We start from the raw sequence: 17,077 nt of genomic DNA on the forward strand, positions 1-17,077 counted from the left end.
GGGTGGGTGAGGGGATCTTTAAAATAACAGGGAAATTTCAAGACCAGGAAGGATTAGGGAAGGAGGATAGAGATTTAGCAAGGGAATATGAACTAATTATTTCTAGTTAATCTCTTGGATTTAGTTTATTGACGTTCAGTGCGAACTGAGACAATCACGTACGCGTATCAACAGCGTTATCCCAACAGCATACGCTGTACTATTCTGTTGTGGTCTCAGAATAATCATATATAACAGCGCTAAATTGTGGTTGTGGTTTGATTGTTCACGACCGAGAGAAATTAAACATTTTTTGATGCCCGAATAAAAAATAAACTGATCAAGTTACGAATCAACATGTTTATAATATAATCATGGTGTGTGACAAAAAAGACTTCAAGCTTACAGATAATAAGCTGAAGTCGTGGAGTCATTTCTGGTTATTTAAGCTTATATAAAAATAAAATGAAGAAGTAAGAAAAAGATAGAAGCTTGAAGTAAATTTTAAACATTTTTTCGTAAGTCAATACATTTTCTGCGGTAAGACCAAAACTCTTGATGATCTGTACACTCAAAAAGAGTCAATAGGGTAACAACTACTCTGAATAGATTGTTGAATATGCTTTAATGAATTCTATAGATCTTAAACTACACATTTTTTCATTATAGATGCTTGGGTGTTGCTTAACTGTTTATCATCTGAGCTTGACTGATTTTCTTTCATTTTCTATTTGGCCCAAGATCTTTGTATGAGATTTCTGGCTCATCTTCAGGTGCATCACGCTTTCCGTGGCAAACCCTGTAACATCTCCTCCAGCACCTGTAGTGACAACGGGTCGGAGTACATCTAAAGCCGCAATGCCTTCTGCACACGATGTGGCAATGGGAAGGTGGCACACGGCGACGGCGGCGGCGTCGTCTCCAGGCCTGAGCATCAGGCATCAAGATCACAAAGATAAGACATAAAAGCAACAGGAACTTGAAATTCATGGTTGACCTAAATGCAAACAGTAGCAAACACATATGCAACTAACAATGCAACGCTGCAAGATCTAGTAAAAGTTCAGCGATCTTCTAAGTTTTGCAACGTTGCGAAGCAAGCTGCAGGGTAACATCTATCCTGCAAGCTGCAGTCACAGCGCAGCTCTTCCATATTCCAGTTGACATATCCGGTTTTGTCTCAAACCAGGAAAGCCTTGCGCATGCGCGCAAGTTGCGAATAGAGCCGTTTTCTCCCTTCATAAAAACCAACTCAGCCGTTTTCTCCCTTCATAAAAACCAACTCCTAAATTTGTAATTCGAACTTTGGGTTTTCACCTACTTTGGAGCCCAGCTCTGTTGTGATTGTCTCACGCTGTGATACAACAGCCAATTAAAATAGATTAGAGAAGAAGAAGAACATCGACTGAATTAAATGGCAGAAGATGATAAAAAAAACAAGACTAAAAGAGGATGACGATCGAAGAAGAACATGATAACGACAACTGAAGAAAACTTAAGACGTAGAAGTAAAAATTTTAAGAAAAATGAAGCTAGGTCGGACCAAGAAGTGAATTAAGAAGAACAAGAAGACAAACGCGGAAGAAAACGCAGACAAAGAAGAAGATAGGAACCATGCAAAAGAAGAACTGAGCTAGGTCGGATCAAGAATTAAGAAAGTGAAACAAGATGACGAACGAAGAAATAGGAACAATACTGAAGAAGAAGGAGAAGATCTACTAAACAATTGAAGAACTAAACCTGAGAAAAAGAAGATCGGATCAAGAAATGAATTAAAAATGAGAAAACGGCGAAGAAAAGAAGGAATAAAGAAGAAAGAACGAAGAATAGGAACAAGAAGAAAAGGCAGCATAAGATATGTAAGACACACGAATAGGAAGAAAGAGCAAGGACACGAAGAAGAAAAAAAGGCGATTAAAAACGAATGATATATATAGGAACAAGAAAAAAAGGAGAATATTCACCAAAGAAGAAGAAGAAAAAGAAGAAGAAAGGACTGAAAAATCAGAAAAGGAAGCTTGCAAAAATAATAATAAAAATGAAGAACGAAAGAGGATCACTGAACAAGAGACCATACTTACAATTGATGGCAAAAACAACAACAACAACAAAGAGTTGCTCGGGTTTATTCCTTCAGGAAAGTCTTCAGAATGTTCAGCGTTCGTCGGCAGTATGAACTGAGCTACTTACTTGGGCTACAATATAACAGCTATTTATATCCTCTTCGAACTACGACAACAAGGTGATAAATGAGTTATTTTTATCCTCTCGTTTTGTAGATCAAGGTGATCTGAAACTTCTTAACAATTCAAGTTCCCCAAGGGAAGTTTAAACATAACGAACAGGGCAGATAATCATGTTATAACTTGATAAATCAAACTACGCAGCAAATGGCCTTATTTTGTTTTAAAAGTGTCATAACAAGCCGCAGGCTGATGAATGACAATCACTGCACAGAGCGGAAATGTCTATATCAACCTATAATCGGAAAAATAGTGCCTACAAATAATAGCGATAAAGTCTGTACTTAATATTAGTTGATAATACTTACTTTGAAGTTTATAGCGAGAACAAAAAAAATCCATGAGTCGCAGAATTTTATAATATGAGGCGAGCCACCGTTTGCAACGTAAAACTTCTTTCGGGCGGGGGATTTTCATTTTCGCAAAAACTATCTGCTGTGACTGTCATCTCATGTTTATAAATTTAACAATACTGAATTCAGGATGAAGTCGTCGTACATTGGCGGATCCAGGATTTTTCAAAGGGGGGTTCCGTTTCTTAAACTGTGTATAATTCTCTTTTGTTTAGTCGATGTCTGACAAATAAATTGGCTCTAATCACCTAATTTAACTATCTAGTAACGGAACTTAAAGGTAAATTAAACATTATAACAGCAAATATTTGTCATTTCGTGTTCAACATTATCCTTGTGGATACTTTTAAGCAAAATTTATATAAGACATATTTCTATTACCTAAAAGATCAAACCTTCAAGGGGGGTTCCGTGGAACCCTTCGAACCCCCCCTGGATCCGCCACTGTCGTAGGCTTTTTTTGTATAGTGATTCTGACAAATGACTCAACATGCGAAAAATTACACTGTGGTTTGTTTTAAGAACTTACTATATAGCTGGAAAATTAGTAAAGCTGCCCGCATTTTAAACATAAAGTTAATAAAGGGGATAATAGAAGGCTAATTATGGTCTGACAGAAGTAACGGCTCAAAGCTTGCGAAAATATGATTTTTTTATGGAAACATTTGTTGGAGGCATCTCTTGTCTCCTGCAAAGGTTTTCGTACAAAGTTCAAACTTTTCAAGAATCATATCTTCACGAGTTTTGAACTTATTTCCTTATTCAAGCTTCACAGTTTTACTTTCTAACATGCCTTTTTTTAACAGGTGGTAGTTGTTTTTCTGTCATACCGGCTCTAAAAACGTGGGTTCGTTGAATAATTCAAATGAAGCAAACTTTTTCCTTAATCAAAAAGTCGTGAAAATCGGATTAAATCAGAATGTATCATTAATCTCTATTGAACACTTGTTTGGAAAAGTTAAAAAAGTGAAAATTAACGTTTTTACCGAGTACGAAGGGTGGATATAGCCTGCGTTCAACCCAGTGGCGGATCCAGGGGGGGTCGAAGGGGTCCACGGAACCCCCCTTGAAGGTTTGATCTTTTAGGTAATAGAAATGTCTTATATAAATTTTAATTAAAAAAATATTAGTAGTTTTGATATTTGCTGTTATAAAGTTTAATTTACCTTTAAGTTCTGTTACTAGATAGTAAATTAGGTGATTAGAGCCAATTCTTTGTCAAACATCGACTAAACAAAAGAGAATTATACACAGTTTAAGAAACGGAACCCCCTTTGAAAAATTCTGGATCCGCCACTGTAGCCGGTATAATTTCTCTCGAAATAAATTACACCGGCTGGATAGCGCTATCCGATGGATAAATCCTTCCAGTGGATAATTCGATGCGGTTATTATCCAATAAATGTATCCACTGGATAAGATTTATCGTTCGGATAGCATTATCAACCTTTGTACAACTGAGCCCAAAGCGGAGGTTAGTTCTTCGTCGGAATAAAAGAGAATGGTGTTGGTGGATGAAGATAATCTCATCCTTCTTGAAATTTAACTGAGCAGTGAAATATTTTTTAAAAAATTAACCAGTTTACTGTAAGAGAGCTTCCATAGCATATCGCAAACAAGCGAGTCCGTGGGCGAATAAGCGATATGATATGGAAAACGAGTGAATAAAAAGATCAGGCTCTAAGTATTATGTGATGATTTGTTTATTACGCATTTAAGGTCGATACAATAACCAAGCGCACAGTTTCCAGTTCACCGTGAAGTGACATCCTATATTTCACTGATATGGTATATAATTCAAGCGTTTATCACACTGATAGATTGCATACTCTCATTGCCGTGAAAAAGTTAACAAAATTAAACAAATTAGTGCAAAGTTTAGTAGGTCTGCGGTCTTAGTTCTAAAGTTAATTGTAGCAGTCGATTGAAATGCCCTCGGATTCACAGACCCCCCAGTCAACACCCCCCCCCCCCCCCTTGATGTCATTAAACGATTCATGTTTTCTGTATTAACGCGATAAACCCCGTCAGCAAAACACGTAAAACGCCATCCGATATATTAATAGATCAGTCTTTTTTTTTTGCTTTTATTCTAACGATTTCTTGAAATTTTAAGAGAGAAAAATAATTATAACTTATATTTACACAGTAGACTAATGCATTGCTATCTGGTAATATTTGATGTGGAAACCTCGTTATTTATGCCAATTGTACTCTGCAGTTTGGAGATGAAACACCAAAAACATTACTAGCAAAACAAGTTCTATTTTCAAATATATAAATCATGAATCTACATAACATAACCCTATCAATTTTATAAGTATTTGACCACCAAAAAGATTCCCAGTTATGAGTTTTGACTCTAGAAAGCATTTTCCTCAAAGCTGTTTCACTTTTTACTGTTGTGAGGCGTACATGTACTAAAGGAATCGAACATATGCTGGACAATTTTCTGTGATCTTATTACAGTGAGCAACAAAAAAAAGAAAAAGAAAAAAATTCAAACTTATATATTTGCACATGAAAAGTTCATCTTCTGAAAAGATTATTATGTATTTACTTCTAGTATTAAACAATTCCAAATCATGAGATTTGGGAGAAATGAGATAGTATAAGAGATAAATGTGTCATTGGACTTTGCCTTAAATATGACCTTAAAAAAAACAAAACATTTTCATGCATTACTTATGCCGTTCCACTTAACAGAGTTCTTTAAGGACTGTTACTTAATTTGAGAAGCAATATTCATTCTTTCTTTCTTTCACTATCATTGCTATTTACCAAGCATTTTAATCTTCGCTTTTGTAGGACACCATTGTGTCAACCTTGTGGATTGTAGTACTGAAAGAACGAAGGCGAACCTCCTCAGAGTTACTAATGATACGAGGTCCAGATTCCTCCCACATTTCTGGGACATTGAGGTCTTTGTCAGTATAAACAAGAAGATCGAAAGCACCTGAAAAGAAAGACAATATAAATAAATAAAAATGAATAAAAATAAATTAATGGTGGTATTTCTACAGAGTAAGTCTTCCTCGACTAAATTCTAATACTCCTTTTTACAGTTCCATTCAGTGACCACGAATAATAGTTCCTAGCTGAGGCTGGAGTTGCCCCGCATGATAAACTGTAGTTTTGCTATGCACAGAAACTCCAGCCTTGGCTAGGAACTATTATTTGTGGTCACTGAATGGAACTGTAAAAAGGAGTATTGGAATTTAGAAGTTGATTTTTTAGAGGGAGGAAAAACCAATGAACCCAGAGGAAAAAAACTTGAAGCAGAGGAGAGAACCAACGAACAACTCTACTCACATACCAAGGAATCAAACCAAGGTCACCTTTGAGGCAGGAGAGTGTACTTCTCTCACTGCTAAGCAATCCATGCTTCCTGCGAGTTTTAAGGTGCTATGCAATTGTGTACTCTGATTTGAAAAAATTTGCCTGCTAGCAGAGTACTGACTTTTCCCAGCAGTGTGAGGAAAAAGGTTAGCCTCTATTCACACAGAATCAAAAATAAAATTGTTTTTAAACTATCAAATCCTTTTTTTTTGAGAATGTATATAAACTATATAAGGGAAATGGAAAGCAAAAAGGGAATAGAATGAGATTTTTAAGGTTAATTGGGTGGCCACAGTATGTAAAATGCACTACAATGTAAAACGTTTGTGATGAACATAACTCTCCAAAACCAGGGGATGAAACTTTGTGTTTCTATAAATTCCTTTTATACTGCCTTTTATATCACCCACCAATTTCAATAACTATTGTTCTAACTAGCGACTGACTACAGACCCTCATACATGTGAAAACGCTTTTTATATTTCCATGTGAACATGAGGCTAGTCAGTCACTAGTCAATGCAGAGCAATAGTTATTGTAATTATTGTAGTCGCCATATTTTTATTTGGTGTGTCAGTCAGAAATCAAAACATGATTGTAGTACATACAAGGGCCATCCAATAATGGAAGAAAGGTGACACTGGCTGTGATTTGACGCATGACATCACGAATTTCTTTTTTTACTTCTTTCAAAGACTTCTCTCTTGGTTTACTAGGGAGTAAACAACACATACCAATTAATGTTCTAATTTTTAACCAACCCTAAGATAAACAAATAGACCATTTCTGTATTCAAAAATACTGCTGGCATTCCTTGATTACAGACCCATTTGCTCAGGGCCAAATATTCTCAATCGATCATCAGTAAAGGAAAGAATGCACAACTTCAAACATACAAAGTTAACACTCCATTCCTTGGACCTTCACATGTACAGGAACGTATGAATATTCTACACAAAATAAAGGTTATGCTAATCCTGAGCAACAGAGAATTTGAAACTGGAGTATTAAGGACAGCAAATTATTAACAAATAGACATCATCAGTTATTTATGTGTCTATCCTTTTATTGACGATAAATTGCATCATTACATTGTCAAAGTAGTGTGGATCAATGAGGCGTAGCCTTCTTTGACAATATGATGATGAAATATATCGTAAGTAAGAGGACAGACATATACAAAACTGATGTCAATTTCTTTTTTATAATAACAAAAATAAACACTTTTCATTTTAAGTGATCAAAACTCAACCAACAGAAAGAGTGCAGTCTGGTTGACATCACCTTTTTAGTGTCCTCTTATTAATGATAAAAATAGCCAAACAGTGAAGGAGAATTGGATGTTATCGTAAAATAAAGAGTTTACTTATTTACTCATTAGCAAAAACCCCTCCAGCCCAAATGGGCTATGAGTGTAAGAGGAATAATCATTTCAGTCAAATCCAAATATTTGCTCAAATATACAGTATAGAAATAAACAAGTTAAAAAATAAAGTCAAATTTAATGTTTTGGCTTTCAAAGCCAGCACTTTTCGCTACTAGTGGGCTATAACTTATACCCTAGTAGTAGCTCTTTCAATCAGAATACAGCATTGATTATAGAACACTAGTTGGATTTGACTAAAACGATTTGTTTTATCAATATATTTACCTGTCCTCTGTCATGGCTTTGTCACATTCAATATCAAACTGCCATCTCTCAAGGACTTCCGCTGTATCAACATTACTAATGACAAGAACAATTCTCTGAATTGTCTTATTTTGTAGCCAATCTGTGAGAAAAAAGACAAGCGCTTGAAGTGCCAAAGAAAATTAAATGACCACCAATGCAATGCACTAGGTTGCTATAAGCAGAATTACTCTGGAAAGTTGTTTTTGCTTTTTTGGAATAATGATGACTGGTAGATCAGATTGTTATTTATTGATAGTGTACAGTCATGTACATTATGTAGGGAATAGGGTGGTGTACAGTAGCAGTAATGCACTCGCCTTTCACCTAAGTGGTCTAGGGTTTGATTCCTGCACTCGGCATCACATGTGAGTAGAGTTCGTCCTAGGTCCTTCCATGAATCAAGATTTTCTTTCTGGATCCAAAAATTTTCATCCCTCCACAAAACTAACTAAATTTCAGTTCAATTTGTAAATAAAAATTAGTCATGCCTACAGTAGTTTTTGATCAGCCCAAAGGTGATTTCAGGGGTATTAATACATAATTATATTATATAAATATTTTTTTTATTATGTAATGACAATTAGGTTGAGTGTTTTACCTTTAACTTGTTTGAGGACATTTGTTATATATTCTTTCAAAAGGGGCTCATCTGTGACAAACAATGTCAAGCCATATTGCTCTACACGCTTGAAGTTTTCTGCTGGGTAAACACCACGCTGATAGAGAATACTGAAAAACAAAGATTTCATCATTTTATTTTTGCATCAACTTTCAGGGACTGCAGGTAAGGCTCGAGGGGCTGCAGGGGTTATAGTTCCCACTTTTTGCTGAATCTTAAGAAAAACTTAATATATTTTACAACCACCACACCATGTATGGGGCTATTCTGTGAGGTTCCCTCCACACCCACTACATTCTACATTTACAACATATGACAGTCTCAACTCACATGACAATTTATATGTAGAGAGGAAACCGGAGAACCAGGAAAAAAACCCTCATGGCAAGGGATAGAACAACACATCAAACAAACTCATCTCACATATGATCCAGTCTGAGCTGCCAGGCTCGAACCCAGACCAAAGCATGCTACCCTATATATATCTCAGCCACAATACGTTTAGTTTGACTTGAGCATTCTAGTCTATCAATTTTTTTGAAATATGAGTGCTGCTGCTTTTACAGTAGGGTACTCTACAGCCCTTGACTTTAACAAAATAATGTACAGAAATGTTTATTAACTTTGTGAAATCCAATAATTATCTCAAGCTAGCTGGGAGGTTACACCTAATTGCAAAAACGTTGTCATACGAAAATAGAACATTTCTACTTCACTGGGAAAGGCATTAATTAAGAATAGAAGATCACTAGAGCTGAACTCCTTTTGCCTTTTAATAGAATTCCTTCCCCACTAAAGTATAAATGTTCTATTTTAGCATACAATGTTCTTGCAATTAGGTATAAATCGCATTTGTGTATTCATGAAAATAAGATTCAGCGATTCCCTTCAATAACTCTATAAAAACTCAACAAGTGAATAACAATGGAACTTAAACACAGTGTAAAAACGTTAGGGACTGTACTTAAGTTTAGGACGTTGGTTCTTCGTCAGAGTAAAAGATATGAAGAGATATAAAAGATAATCTTATATATAAACTACTCAATAGATTTATAGTCACACAAACGTATTATCATGCCATCCCCTTCACAGACAAAGCGAGCTGTTACATAGGAATATTACCCTTCATTCAATTGCCAGACAAAAAACATATCGTAGATAATAAAACAGATTTATAAATCCTTATAAGGCTTCCATCAAAATCGAAGGACTTTATACGATGCAATCGTCAAAACATTTATCGGTTTTTGGGTATGCTGTCGATTTCAAGCTTTGCAACCAACTACCTCTCGTGTTAAAGAGACATAACCTTACCTGTTGATCCCAAACCCTGAAAATACATACAAAAAAGCACATGTCAGATATATCTTTCAATAGTTATCAATTGAACATTAGAGAGATTCAATTTACCGAAAAATTCAGTCACATTTTCGGTGCTTCCCTTCAAAGTGATGGCATTATTTGTCTGGGTTGCCGCCATTTTTCAAAACACGAGTCCTGCAGTGGAGCCCAGACCCTCTCATATTAGATGCCTTGATGCCTGATTTACATAATAAAAAAAAGACTGGAGCTGAGTTGAAAGGGATTCAGGTATGGAATGCCGTTACTGCCAAAAGCCTTTCAGTTTTCACCACCTTGTTCAAATGGTCATACTAGATATTGAATTATGCACACCATAGATTGAGTTTCTTAATTGTACTTTCAAGTTCCATACCAAGTATGTCGAGAAATATTTTCAGTTTTAGTTTCTTGACAAAAAGTTGACGAGAACTCGACGATATTTCTCTGTTTCTCGACGAGATTTCCTCTGTTTCTCGACGAGATTTCTCTGTTTCTCGACGAGTTTTCTCTATCCACAGGGAACCCAAAATACTTTTTACGGGTATCCTGTGGTCTAGCATCCATAGTTCTTTGCAAGCTATTAAACATGGCGGCTGGCTCTCGTGAGGAAGAACTTGAAACTTTTTTCCGTAATTTTGATAAGCTCTTGAATCAAGTGACGTCTTTAACCGATCACCTTCTTCTTGAATATCTTGAAAGGAAACTACAAGACTATATAAGTGTATTATTTGGAATGATTTGTCAGTTAGAAGGTGGAAAGAGCAACGACAATGAACCGTCCAATGAACCAGAAAATAAGCTTATGCTCCAACTATTAGAAGAGCTTTTTACTCTTTCCTATGGGAAATGGGAAGTCATTTTACAGACAATATCAGAGCAGGAAGTTGAAATTGATCAATCGGGATACTATCCTCTCAAGGAGAAAACACTTGGGCGTCCAAAGTTTTCAATTACCAAAGAACAATTACTGATTCTTCGCGAGACTGGTATGAAATGAGCTAAGGTTGCAGAGTGCCTAAACGTTAGTGAAAGGACATTATACAGGCGTGTTCGAGACTATGGTATTCATGGGACATTTTCCGACATTTCAAACACAGAATTGGATAAAGTACTAAGGGAGATATTATCCATAACTCCACGTGCTGGAGAAAGCTACATTCGTGGAAGTTTGAGAAGCAAAGGAATACTTGTTCAGCGTTGGAGGGTAAGGGAGAGACTGCAAATCATAGATCCTATTGGAAGGGCAGTGAGGAAAAGTCAAGCAATACAAAGGAGAGTCTACAATGTCCCAGCACCAAATTGTTTGTGGCATATGGACTCCAACCATAAACTCATAGGATGGCGAATAGTAATTCATGGATGTATTGACGGCTATAGTCGAACAATCATCTACTTGAAATGTGCCACTAATAATTTGGCAAGTACAGTTCTTCAATTTTTCCAATCTGGAACTGACATCTTTGGGATTCCCAGCAAAGTTAGAGGCGATTTGGGTGTAGAAAATTATGATGTAGCAAGGTTCATGATTCTGCATCGAGGTGCAAATAGAGGAAGTTTCATTACAAGGAGAAGTGTTCATAACACACGCATTGAACGATTGTGGAGGGAAGTCAATCGGGTTGTAAACTACAACTACTCTGCTATATTCAAGCACATGGAACATTACAATATATTGGACTCAACTAATGAAATTGACTTGGCAGCTCTTCACTTTGTGTTCATTCCCCGTATATCGAGATCTTTGGAAGAATTTACTTCACAATGGAACTATCATGGCATCAGAACAGCTGGACATAGCTCTCCAATTGCTCTTTGGAATGCTGGTATGCTGTCTTGCAGCCTCTCCAGTTTACAACATCCCCAAGACATCTATCACTATGGTGTTGACTATGAAATGTTATCACAAGATGACTCAGATAATCACATTGTTGTGCCAGAAAATTCATGCCAACTTACTAATGGTGATTTAGAGGTACTTCACTCAAGCATTGATCCATTAGCTGATGACGGTGATTCTGGCATTAATCATTTTTGCAATGTAAGGTCTATAATTCTTGACAAATTACAAGAATAACTTTATTAAGTAATCACAACCTTATCAAGTATTTGGTTGGAACTTAAGAGTAATCTTAACCAATATTTTTACATGTACCAACAACTTTGCAGAGTGTTTGCAATATACATCCTGTGAACTTGATGTTAGTCCAATAGTCTCTATAGCAAGTTTATAGTGTTTGTTGGTTTGTATTTTGTTTTACTTCGAGGTGGGGATTTCAAGCACTGGATATGGACTATTAGTTTTACAGGTTTATTGCAATCGCTCGCATACATATTCCGTAGTAGAATTATGTTCATGAAGTAAAAAAGATACATATATTAAAATGTTCTGATCTAAATGTACACAAACTTTCAATGCATCAATAATGGTTTACATTGCAACAATTTAAAACGGTTCGTAGCCTGCTCTTTAAAACAGTAACAAACAATATGATACATCTGAATGAAAATATAACTCTTTTCTTTTTTTCTTCTTTCTTTTCTTTTAACACAGACATTGCATTCATCAATGAAGTGAAGCAAGTCAAATATAGTCCTAATATATTTATAGTTCCTAGAAACAAAGGAACAAAAAAACTATTTTTTTAGGAAAAAGTCATTCATCCTTGCAACTCAGGCATTCTAGAATGATATGCCATTCATGCATTTACACTTTTCCAAAATACGCATTGACAAATGCATAGTCAAACATTTCAAACAGAACTTCTTCACTTGGAAGGTGGTACTCTAAAGTTGGCCTTCGTAGGTGCAAAGTGTTTGCACATGTATTTGCAAATGGAACAAAGTTCCAGGCTTTGTCTCCACTTGCCTCAGGAAACTCAATGGCTGGTGATGCACCAAACCCTAATAGTGGCTCTTCGTCTGCTCCTGTAACGAACTGAAGCACATGATTGAGAGTTACATTTCCCCTTTGACCACTTGCTGCTTCACGGCAATATTTATTAAATGCAGCATAAACACTGCTTTCATCTTTTCTGGCATTAGAACCTTCCTCTGAAAACTTTGGACTTAACACGTGTAGTAACTTTTTTCTAGTAAGCACAGCTGCTGGAGATGGACGAAAGAGTTGGAGAAATATTGGTATAACACTGCCAATCTGATAAAGACCCACCCTTGCAAACCCTTTCTGAAGGTTTTCAATGCATTTGGATGGTTTACTTGCATTGAATAGTTCCTGCAGGAGCTCTTCTGAAAGGAATCTTGGAATCGACCCATTTTGTAGAACACTAAGTGCCATTAGTAATCCTACATTTTCATAGTCTTTTGACAAGTGCTCCTTTAAGCCATTATCAAAATACTTGGTCTTGATTTCCTGCAAACATAGCCTAAAAAATTCCCGTCTCGGGCCACCTGAATCTTGTGCACTTTCACCATAGAAGGATACCTCAAGTGTCAGCCTAGGATTCTCAAGTTCTTGGACTTCTTCTAGAGCACTATCAAGAACATTGTACCTGAAAACAAATAAAATTGTAAGACACAAGCCTTGACCTTTGGATATCTGAGCCCCTGAATTAAAAATCATACCTGTCAATGTTAATAAAATTGGTTTCTCCTTCCAAACTTTCAGAAGCTCTTTGGATGTCAAGATCCCTTCCAACATTGAAGGAGGATTGAGCACATCTTAGTACTTCCACAGGATCAGTGATGCCTTTCTCGTAAATATACTGTATACATAATGTAATAACTGATTGGAACTCAGAATCTACAGTTGTAGGTGATTGGGTTGGGATTGCTGCTTCCACTACTGACGATGTGTTTGGCACTGGTGTCCCTGGTTTAGTAGCAGACAATGCAGAATTGCTGGTGGTAGGTAAGGAGGTCACTTCATGCACCACTGAGGATTCATTTGAATCAGCCTTTTCTGCTGTAACCTTACTTCCAGAAGGTTCATCACATTTTTCTGGGTCCACTGTTGATAACTCTGTTGATACAAACAAATATTATCCAGTCAATATTCTGAATCACATTAAATCAGAAGGCCATGCATTTTTACTACAGAATAAGGCTGTATACAGGCATGTGTTTAACAATAAAATCATATTGTGTCATGCAATTTTGTAATCATATATAATTATGATTTCAGACCATAAATCTTAACGAGTTTTAGAAATAAAACCCAATTTCAAAAATAACCACTAACATACTTAATTAAGCCCTATGTGCCACCTGGGCACGAGGTCGGCACGAGGTGGACAGGTACATACTTAAAATATGAATATGAATTTAGGAAAGGTATGATAATGAAGTGGTGGTCATAATTCGTTAAGGTCAATGTTGCACTCCATTCAGTTCAATAATTGTCATCATTTTTATTGCACATTGTGCCTGGCACATTACGGTGAGAAAATATAAAAAACATGAAAAATGCTTTAAGTTTCAATGCTTCCATTGCTTTTATTAACCAAAATACCTTTAATCTCATTTTCTTGCTTTTCAAAAACTGAAGTTTTAAAAATTAAGTCATCATCTTCATCCTCACCATCATCATCTGTTAGCTCATATACCTGTAGACACAAAATTGAAGTTCTAAATAAAAGGAATATAAATAAAGTAACATTTCAATATTACAGTCAAAGCAGGTCATGTATACCCCGATTTTTACCCCAATAATACATTGTTACAAATGATATCCATACATAGACACATACACAGGAAGCCTGTCACCAAAAGCAACTGCTTTTTGCATATAGAATATCCTTTGATTGTTTAATCCAATCAATCAGTAATCGAATGTTTTGAATATTCGTTTATATAGTATCAAACAGAATGCATTCTTGAAGTAAATAATGGCTCAAATAATCATATATTTTTCGAATAAATAATGCCTTCTTGGGGGTACTCTTGGCCTGGTATGACTGTAATTATTCTGCCTAAATCTATATTTACCTCAGTTTCAGTTTTTCTCTTCTTGGATAACTGGAGGCCTGGTATATCTAGGAAGGTCTTACTGGGTCTTATATAAATTGGCCTATCTTTAAATATTTTCTGCAGCAAGAATGCAGACAACTGTTGCCCAGGTGCTAGATTGGGAGGCAGCAGCTTTGAATGGACTGGCATTAATATCTCAATATCATCAAATTCACCAAGTTTTGATGGAAAAAGGCTCTTCAGGTAATCGCAAAGTGGCAAGTAGTCTAACTCCTTGCTGAAAGTCGCCCCAGACACAATATGGTTGTTTTCAGATAGAAAAATTCGAACGCCTTGGCGGGGAACTTTGTCTTCATTCGGACCAGCAAGCAAAATAACGTCCTTAACATAAGTGCCACTTGCTTTTTTTGTGCTGGTTTTTACTTGCTTTCGTTTTCGGCCTTTCATAAAATTATAGGCAAGCTGGAATTTAGGAACAGTAGAACTGCTTGTACCGCCGCCAGAGACAGTATTAGCGTTGCTTGTTGATGCAGTAGGCTGAGAATTTTGGCCTCTGAACGACCTCAAAATCTCTTTATGTACTGTGGCATCAGATACATTTGTCTCATTGCTCTTTTCATCCGCTTTCTCAAGCTCTTTACTCAGGGTATTTATATTTTCTAATATTTTTCGAATCGTTGGATTCATGTCAAAACTCCGTATGCCTCGTGTATGCCAATTCTAGAACGTACCACGTTTCAAAATGGCGCACATCAGCTTGCAAAGAACTATGGATGCTAGACTACAGGAAACCCGTAAAAAGCATTTTGGGTTCCCTGCGGATAGAGAAAACTCGTCGAGAAACAGAGAAATCTCGTCGAGAAACAGAGGAAATCTCGTCGAGAAACAGAGAAATATCGTCGAGTTCTCGTCAACTTTTTGTCAAGAAACTAAAACTGAAAATATTTCTCGACATACTTGGTATGGAACTTGAAAGTACAATTAAGAAACTCAATCTATGGTGTGCATAATTCAATATCTAGTATGACCATTTGAACAAGGTGGTGAAAACTGAAAGGCTTTTGGCAGTAACGGCATTCCATATTCAAGCTGCAGTTGCAGATAAGGTCTGGGGCCGGCGTCATTCGTACACCCAGAGTGATTTAATCGCCGTCAGGTCCGAAGTCCATACCCTGCACGCCTTGGGTTTGCGGATGTTTCGGGAGTAAGGCACAGTGGAATCGATTTTTTTATTTTATTAATTCTGTCGCTGGGTTTGAATCGAATTTGGCACTGATATTATTTTTTTATAAACATTCACCACTTGAACTATTTGCAAAAAAATAAATAAGAAACATCATAAACACAAGTTATATGGCTCTGGCGCAGTGATTCAAAAAACTATTTTAATAATTTAAATAATTTAATAACTTTTAGAATTAATATAATAAATGAAAGCTTTATTCCAAACTCTATTTACAATAATGCAATATGTGACAAATAGAAACAAGCAAAGAATCTGCTCAGTTTTAAATTGAATGAGTTATGTAAAATAATTAAATAATTGGGTATAAAGTTATACATAATAAAATCGGAATTTCGAGATAATGAAAAATAATGGTAAAAAGACAAATATATTTAAAAAAATACTTAATACTAATAATACATAATAATAGGAATTATATCTTAAAACTTTGGAGCTTGCTAAGTAGCACTACCGCGCACATCTTCCCGCTCTACCCCTAGTAGGGTTAGTAATACCCTACCAATATATTTTTCCTTGTAAAACCCAGCTATCTACTAACACTAGGGTTACCATTCCTCCTTGTAAACATGTCCTAACATAAACAATATTAAATAATAACATAGCTGCAGTTTTTCCTAAATATTTTATAGGTTTAAACCATACGGAGAGCACGTAATGCTGAGGACTTGCCAATAAATGAAAGTTACCTATCGTTAGTTAGCTTTCTTGTGAAACTCTCTTGTCATGAAACTAGGCATCAAAAATATATATTAGAAAATGACCTCGTAACTTCGTTTAACATCAAAGGAGGGACGTCGACCTCAATCGAGAATGCCACTATACGCCCCCCCCCCCCGAGGGGGGGTACTCCCATATATGGGCTATAGAAGAAATGGGCAATAATTTTAGAACAGGCTAGATGTTAGCTTGACGATTAAACTTTATAATTCTCTCATAAAACCTATTTTGTTATATGGCAGCGGAAGTGTGGGGAGTGGACACAAGTAAAAATTAAAAATCTGATTATGCACCAGAAACACAAATACACATTAAGTTCTGTAAAATGCTACTCGGGGTGAGCAAAACAGCCAGTAACAATGCAAGTCGTGCTGAACTTGGCCAACTTCCTATAAAGGTGAATACCAAATGTCTTACGTAAGGGACAGATGAAACCCAATAACATGCTTTTTTACACAAAAGCCGGCGTTTCGGATATCATTTTTAAAAACGTCTGGTCCTTACCAAGCGTTTTCGAATAGTTTTTTTCCGTTTACTTATAACCTTGTCGAAAAGTTGCGTTTTCGAGGCCAATCCGCACAAAGAAAAAGTTTCCGAAAAAAATATCCGTTTAGATTACTGACGAGGCTTGCAAAAGGGGAA

At 36.2% G+C, this 17,077-nt stretch overlaps 3 protein-coding genes and 1 long non-coding RNA gene across 4 annotated transcripts; 1 reads left to right on the forward strand and 3 right to left on the reverse strand.

Annotated features, from left to right (window-relative positions):
* Positions 1 to 587: 587 nt before the first annotated feature.
* On the reverse strand, positions 588 to 2,324 carry LOC116298010 (uncharacterized). The gene is made up of 2 exons (XR_004197290.2): positions 2,061 to 2,324; positions 588 to 976 (listed from the first exon to the last, which is right to left on the reverse strand). It is a non-coding gene; the product is annotated as an uncharacterized LOC116298010 (long non-coding RNA).
* A 2,310-nt stretch (positions 2,325 to 4,634) lies between these two features.
* LOC116298009 (mitotic spindle assembly checkpoint protein MAD2A) lies at positions 4,635 to 9,739 on the reverse strand. Its single transcript, XM_031706349.2, has 6 exons — positions 9,616 to 9,739; positions 9,520 to 9,535; positions 8,185 to 8,315; positions 7,566 to 7,686; positions 6,523 to 6,626; positions 4,635 to 5,531 (listed from the first exon to the last, which is right to left on the reverse strand). Exons 1-6 carry the CDS (start codon positions 9,683 to 9,685, stop codon positions 5,365 to 5,367), a joined length of 609 nt encoding a protein of 202 aa, XP_031562209.2. The 5' UTR covers positions 9,686 to 9,739; the 3' UTR covers positions 4,635 to 5,364.
* A 1,119-nt stretch (positions 9,740 to 10,858) lies between these two features.
* On the forward strand, positions 10,859 to 13,310 carry LOC148907087 (uncharacterized). The gene is made up of 2 exons (XM_089037137.1): positions 10,859 to 11,584; positions 13,172 to 13,310. The coding sequence occupies exons 1-2, from the start codon at positions 10,859 to 10,861 to the stop codon at positions 13,205 to 13,207; spliced, it is 762 nt and encodes a 253-aa protein (XP_088893263.1). The 3' UTR covers positions 13,208 to 13,310.
* LOC148907088 (uncharacterized) lies at positions 12,143 to 15,244 on the reverse strand. Its single transcript, XM_089037136.1, has 4 exons — positions 14,491 to 15,244; positions 14,015 to 14,108; positions 13,129 to 13,525; positions 12,143 to 13,055 (listed from the first exon to the last, which is right to left on the reverse strand). Exons 1-4 carry the CDS (start codon positions 15,157 to 15,159, stop codon positions 12,251 to 12,253), a joined length of 1,965 nt encoding a protein of 654 aa, XP_088893262.1. The 5' UTR covers positions 15,160 to 15,244; the 3' UTR covers positions 12,143 to 12,250.
* Between the last annotated feature and the right edge of the window lie 1,833 nt (positions 15,245 to 17,077).

This window comes from Actinia tenebrosa, unplaced genomic scaffold (genome assembly GCF_029948245.1).
Source record: "Actinia tenebrosa isolate PJP-AT-01 unplaced genomic scaffold, QUT_ActTen_1.0 PGA_scaffold4__44_contigs__length_22323623, whole genome shotgun sequence".
Lineage (NCBI taxonomy): Eukaryota > Metazoa > Cnidaria > Anthozoa > Actiniaria > Actiniidae > Actinia > Actinia tenebrosa.

Bases quoted from the DNA above. Each gene is read 5' to 3' on its own strand.
- LOC116298009 (XM_031706349.2), bottom strand. From the start codon at position 9,685: ATGGCGGCAACCCAGACAAATAATGCCATCACTTTGAAGGGAAGCACC. The intron at 7,687-8,184 runs GTAAAACACTCA...TTTTTCTCACAG, and splicing joins TGTCCTCAAACAAGTTAAAG to ATTGGCTACAAAATAAGACA. The intron at 5,532-6,522 runs GTATGTACTACA...CTTTCTTTTCAG, and splicing joins TCCATTATTGGATGGCCCTT to GTGCTTTCGATCTTCTTGTT.
- LOC148907087 (XM_089037137.1), top strand. From the start codon at position 10,859: ATGGACTCCAACCATAAACTCATAGGATGGCGAATAGTAATTCATGGA. The intron at 11,585-13,171 runs GTAAGGTCTATA...CCAAACTTTCAG, and splicing joins GCATTAATCATTTTTGCAAT to AAGCTCTTTGGATGTCAAGA.
- LOC148907088 (XM_089037136.1), bottom strand. From the start codon at position 15,159: ATGAATCCAACGATTCGAAAAATATTAGAAAATATAAATACCCTGAGT. The intron at 14,109-14,490 runs GTAAATATAGAT...TTGTGTCTACAG, and splicing joins AGAGAAAAACTGAAACTGAG to GTATATGAGCTAACAGATGA. The intron at 13,056-13,128 runs GTATGATTTTTA...ATTTGTTTTCAG, and splicing joins AATTTTATTAACATTGACAG to GTACAATGTTCTTGATAGTG.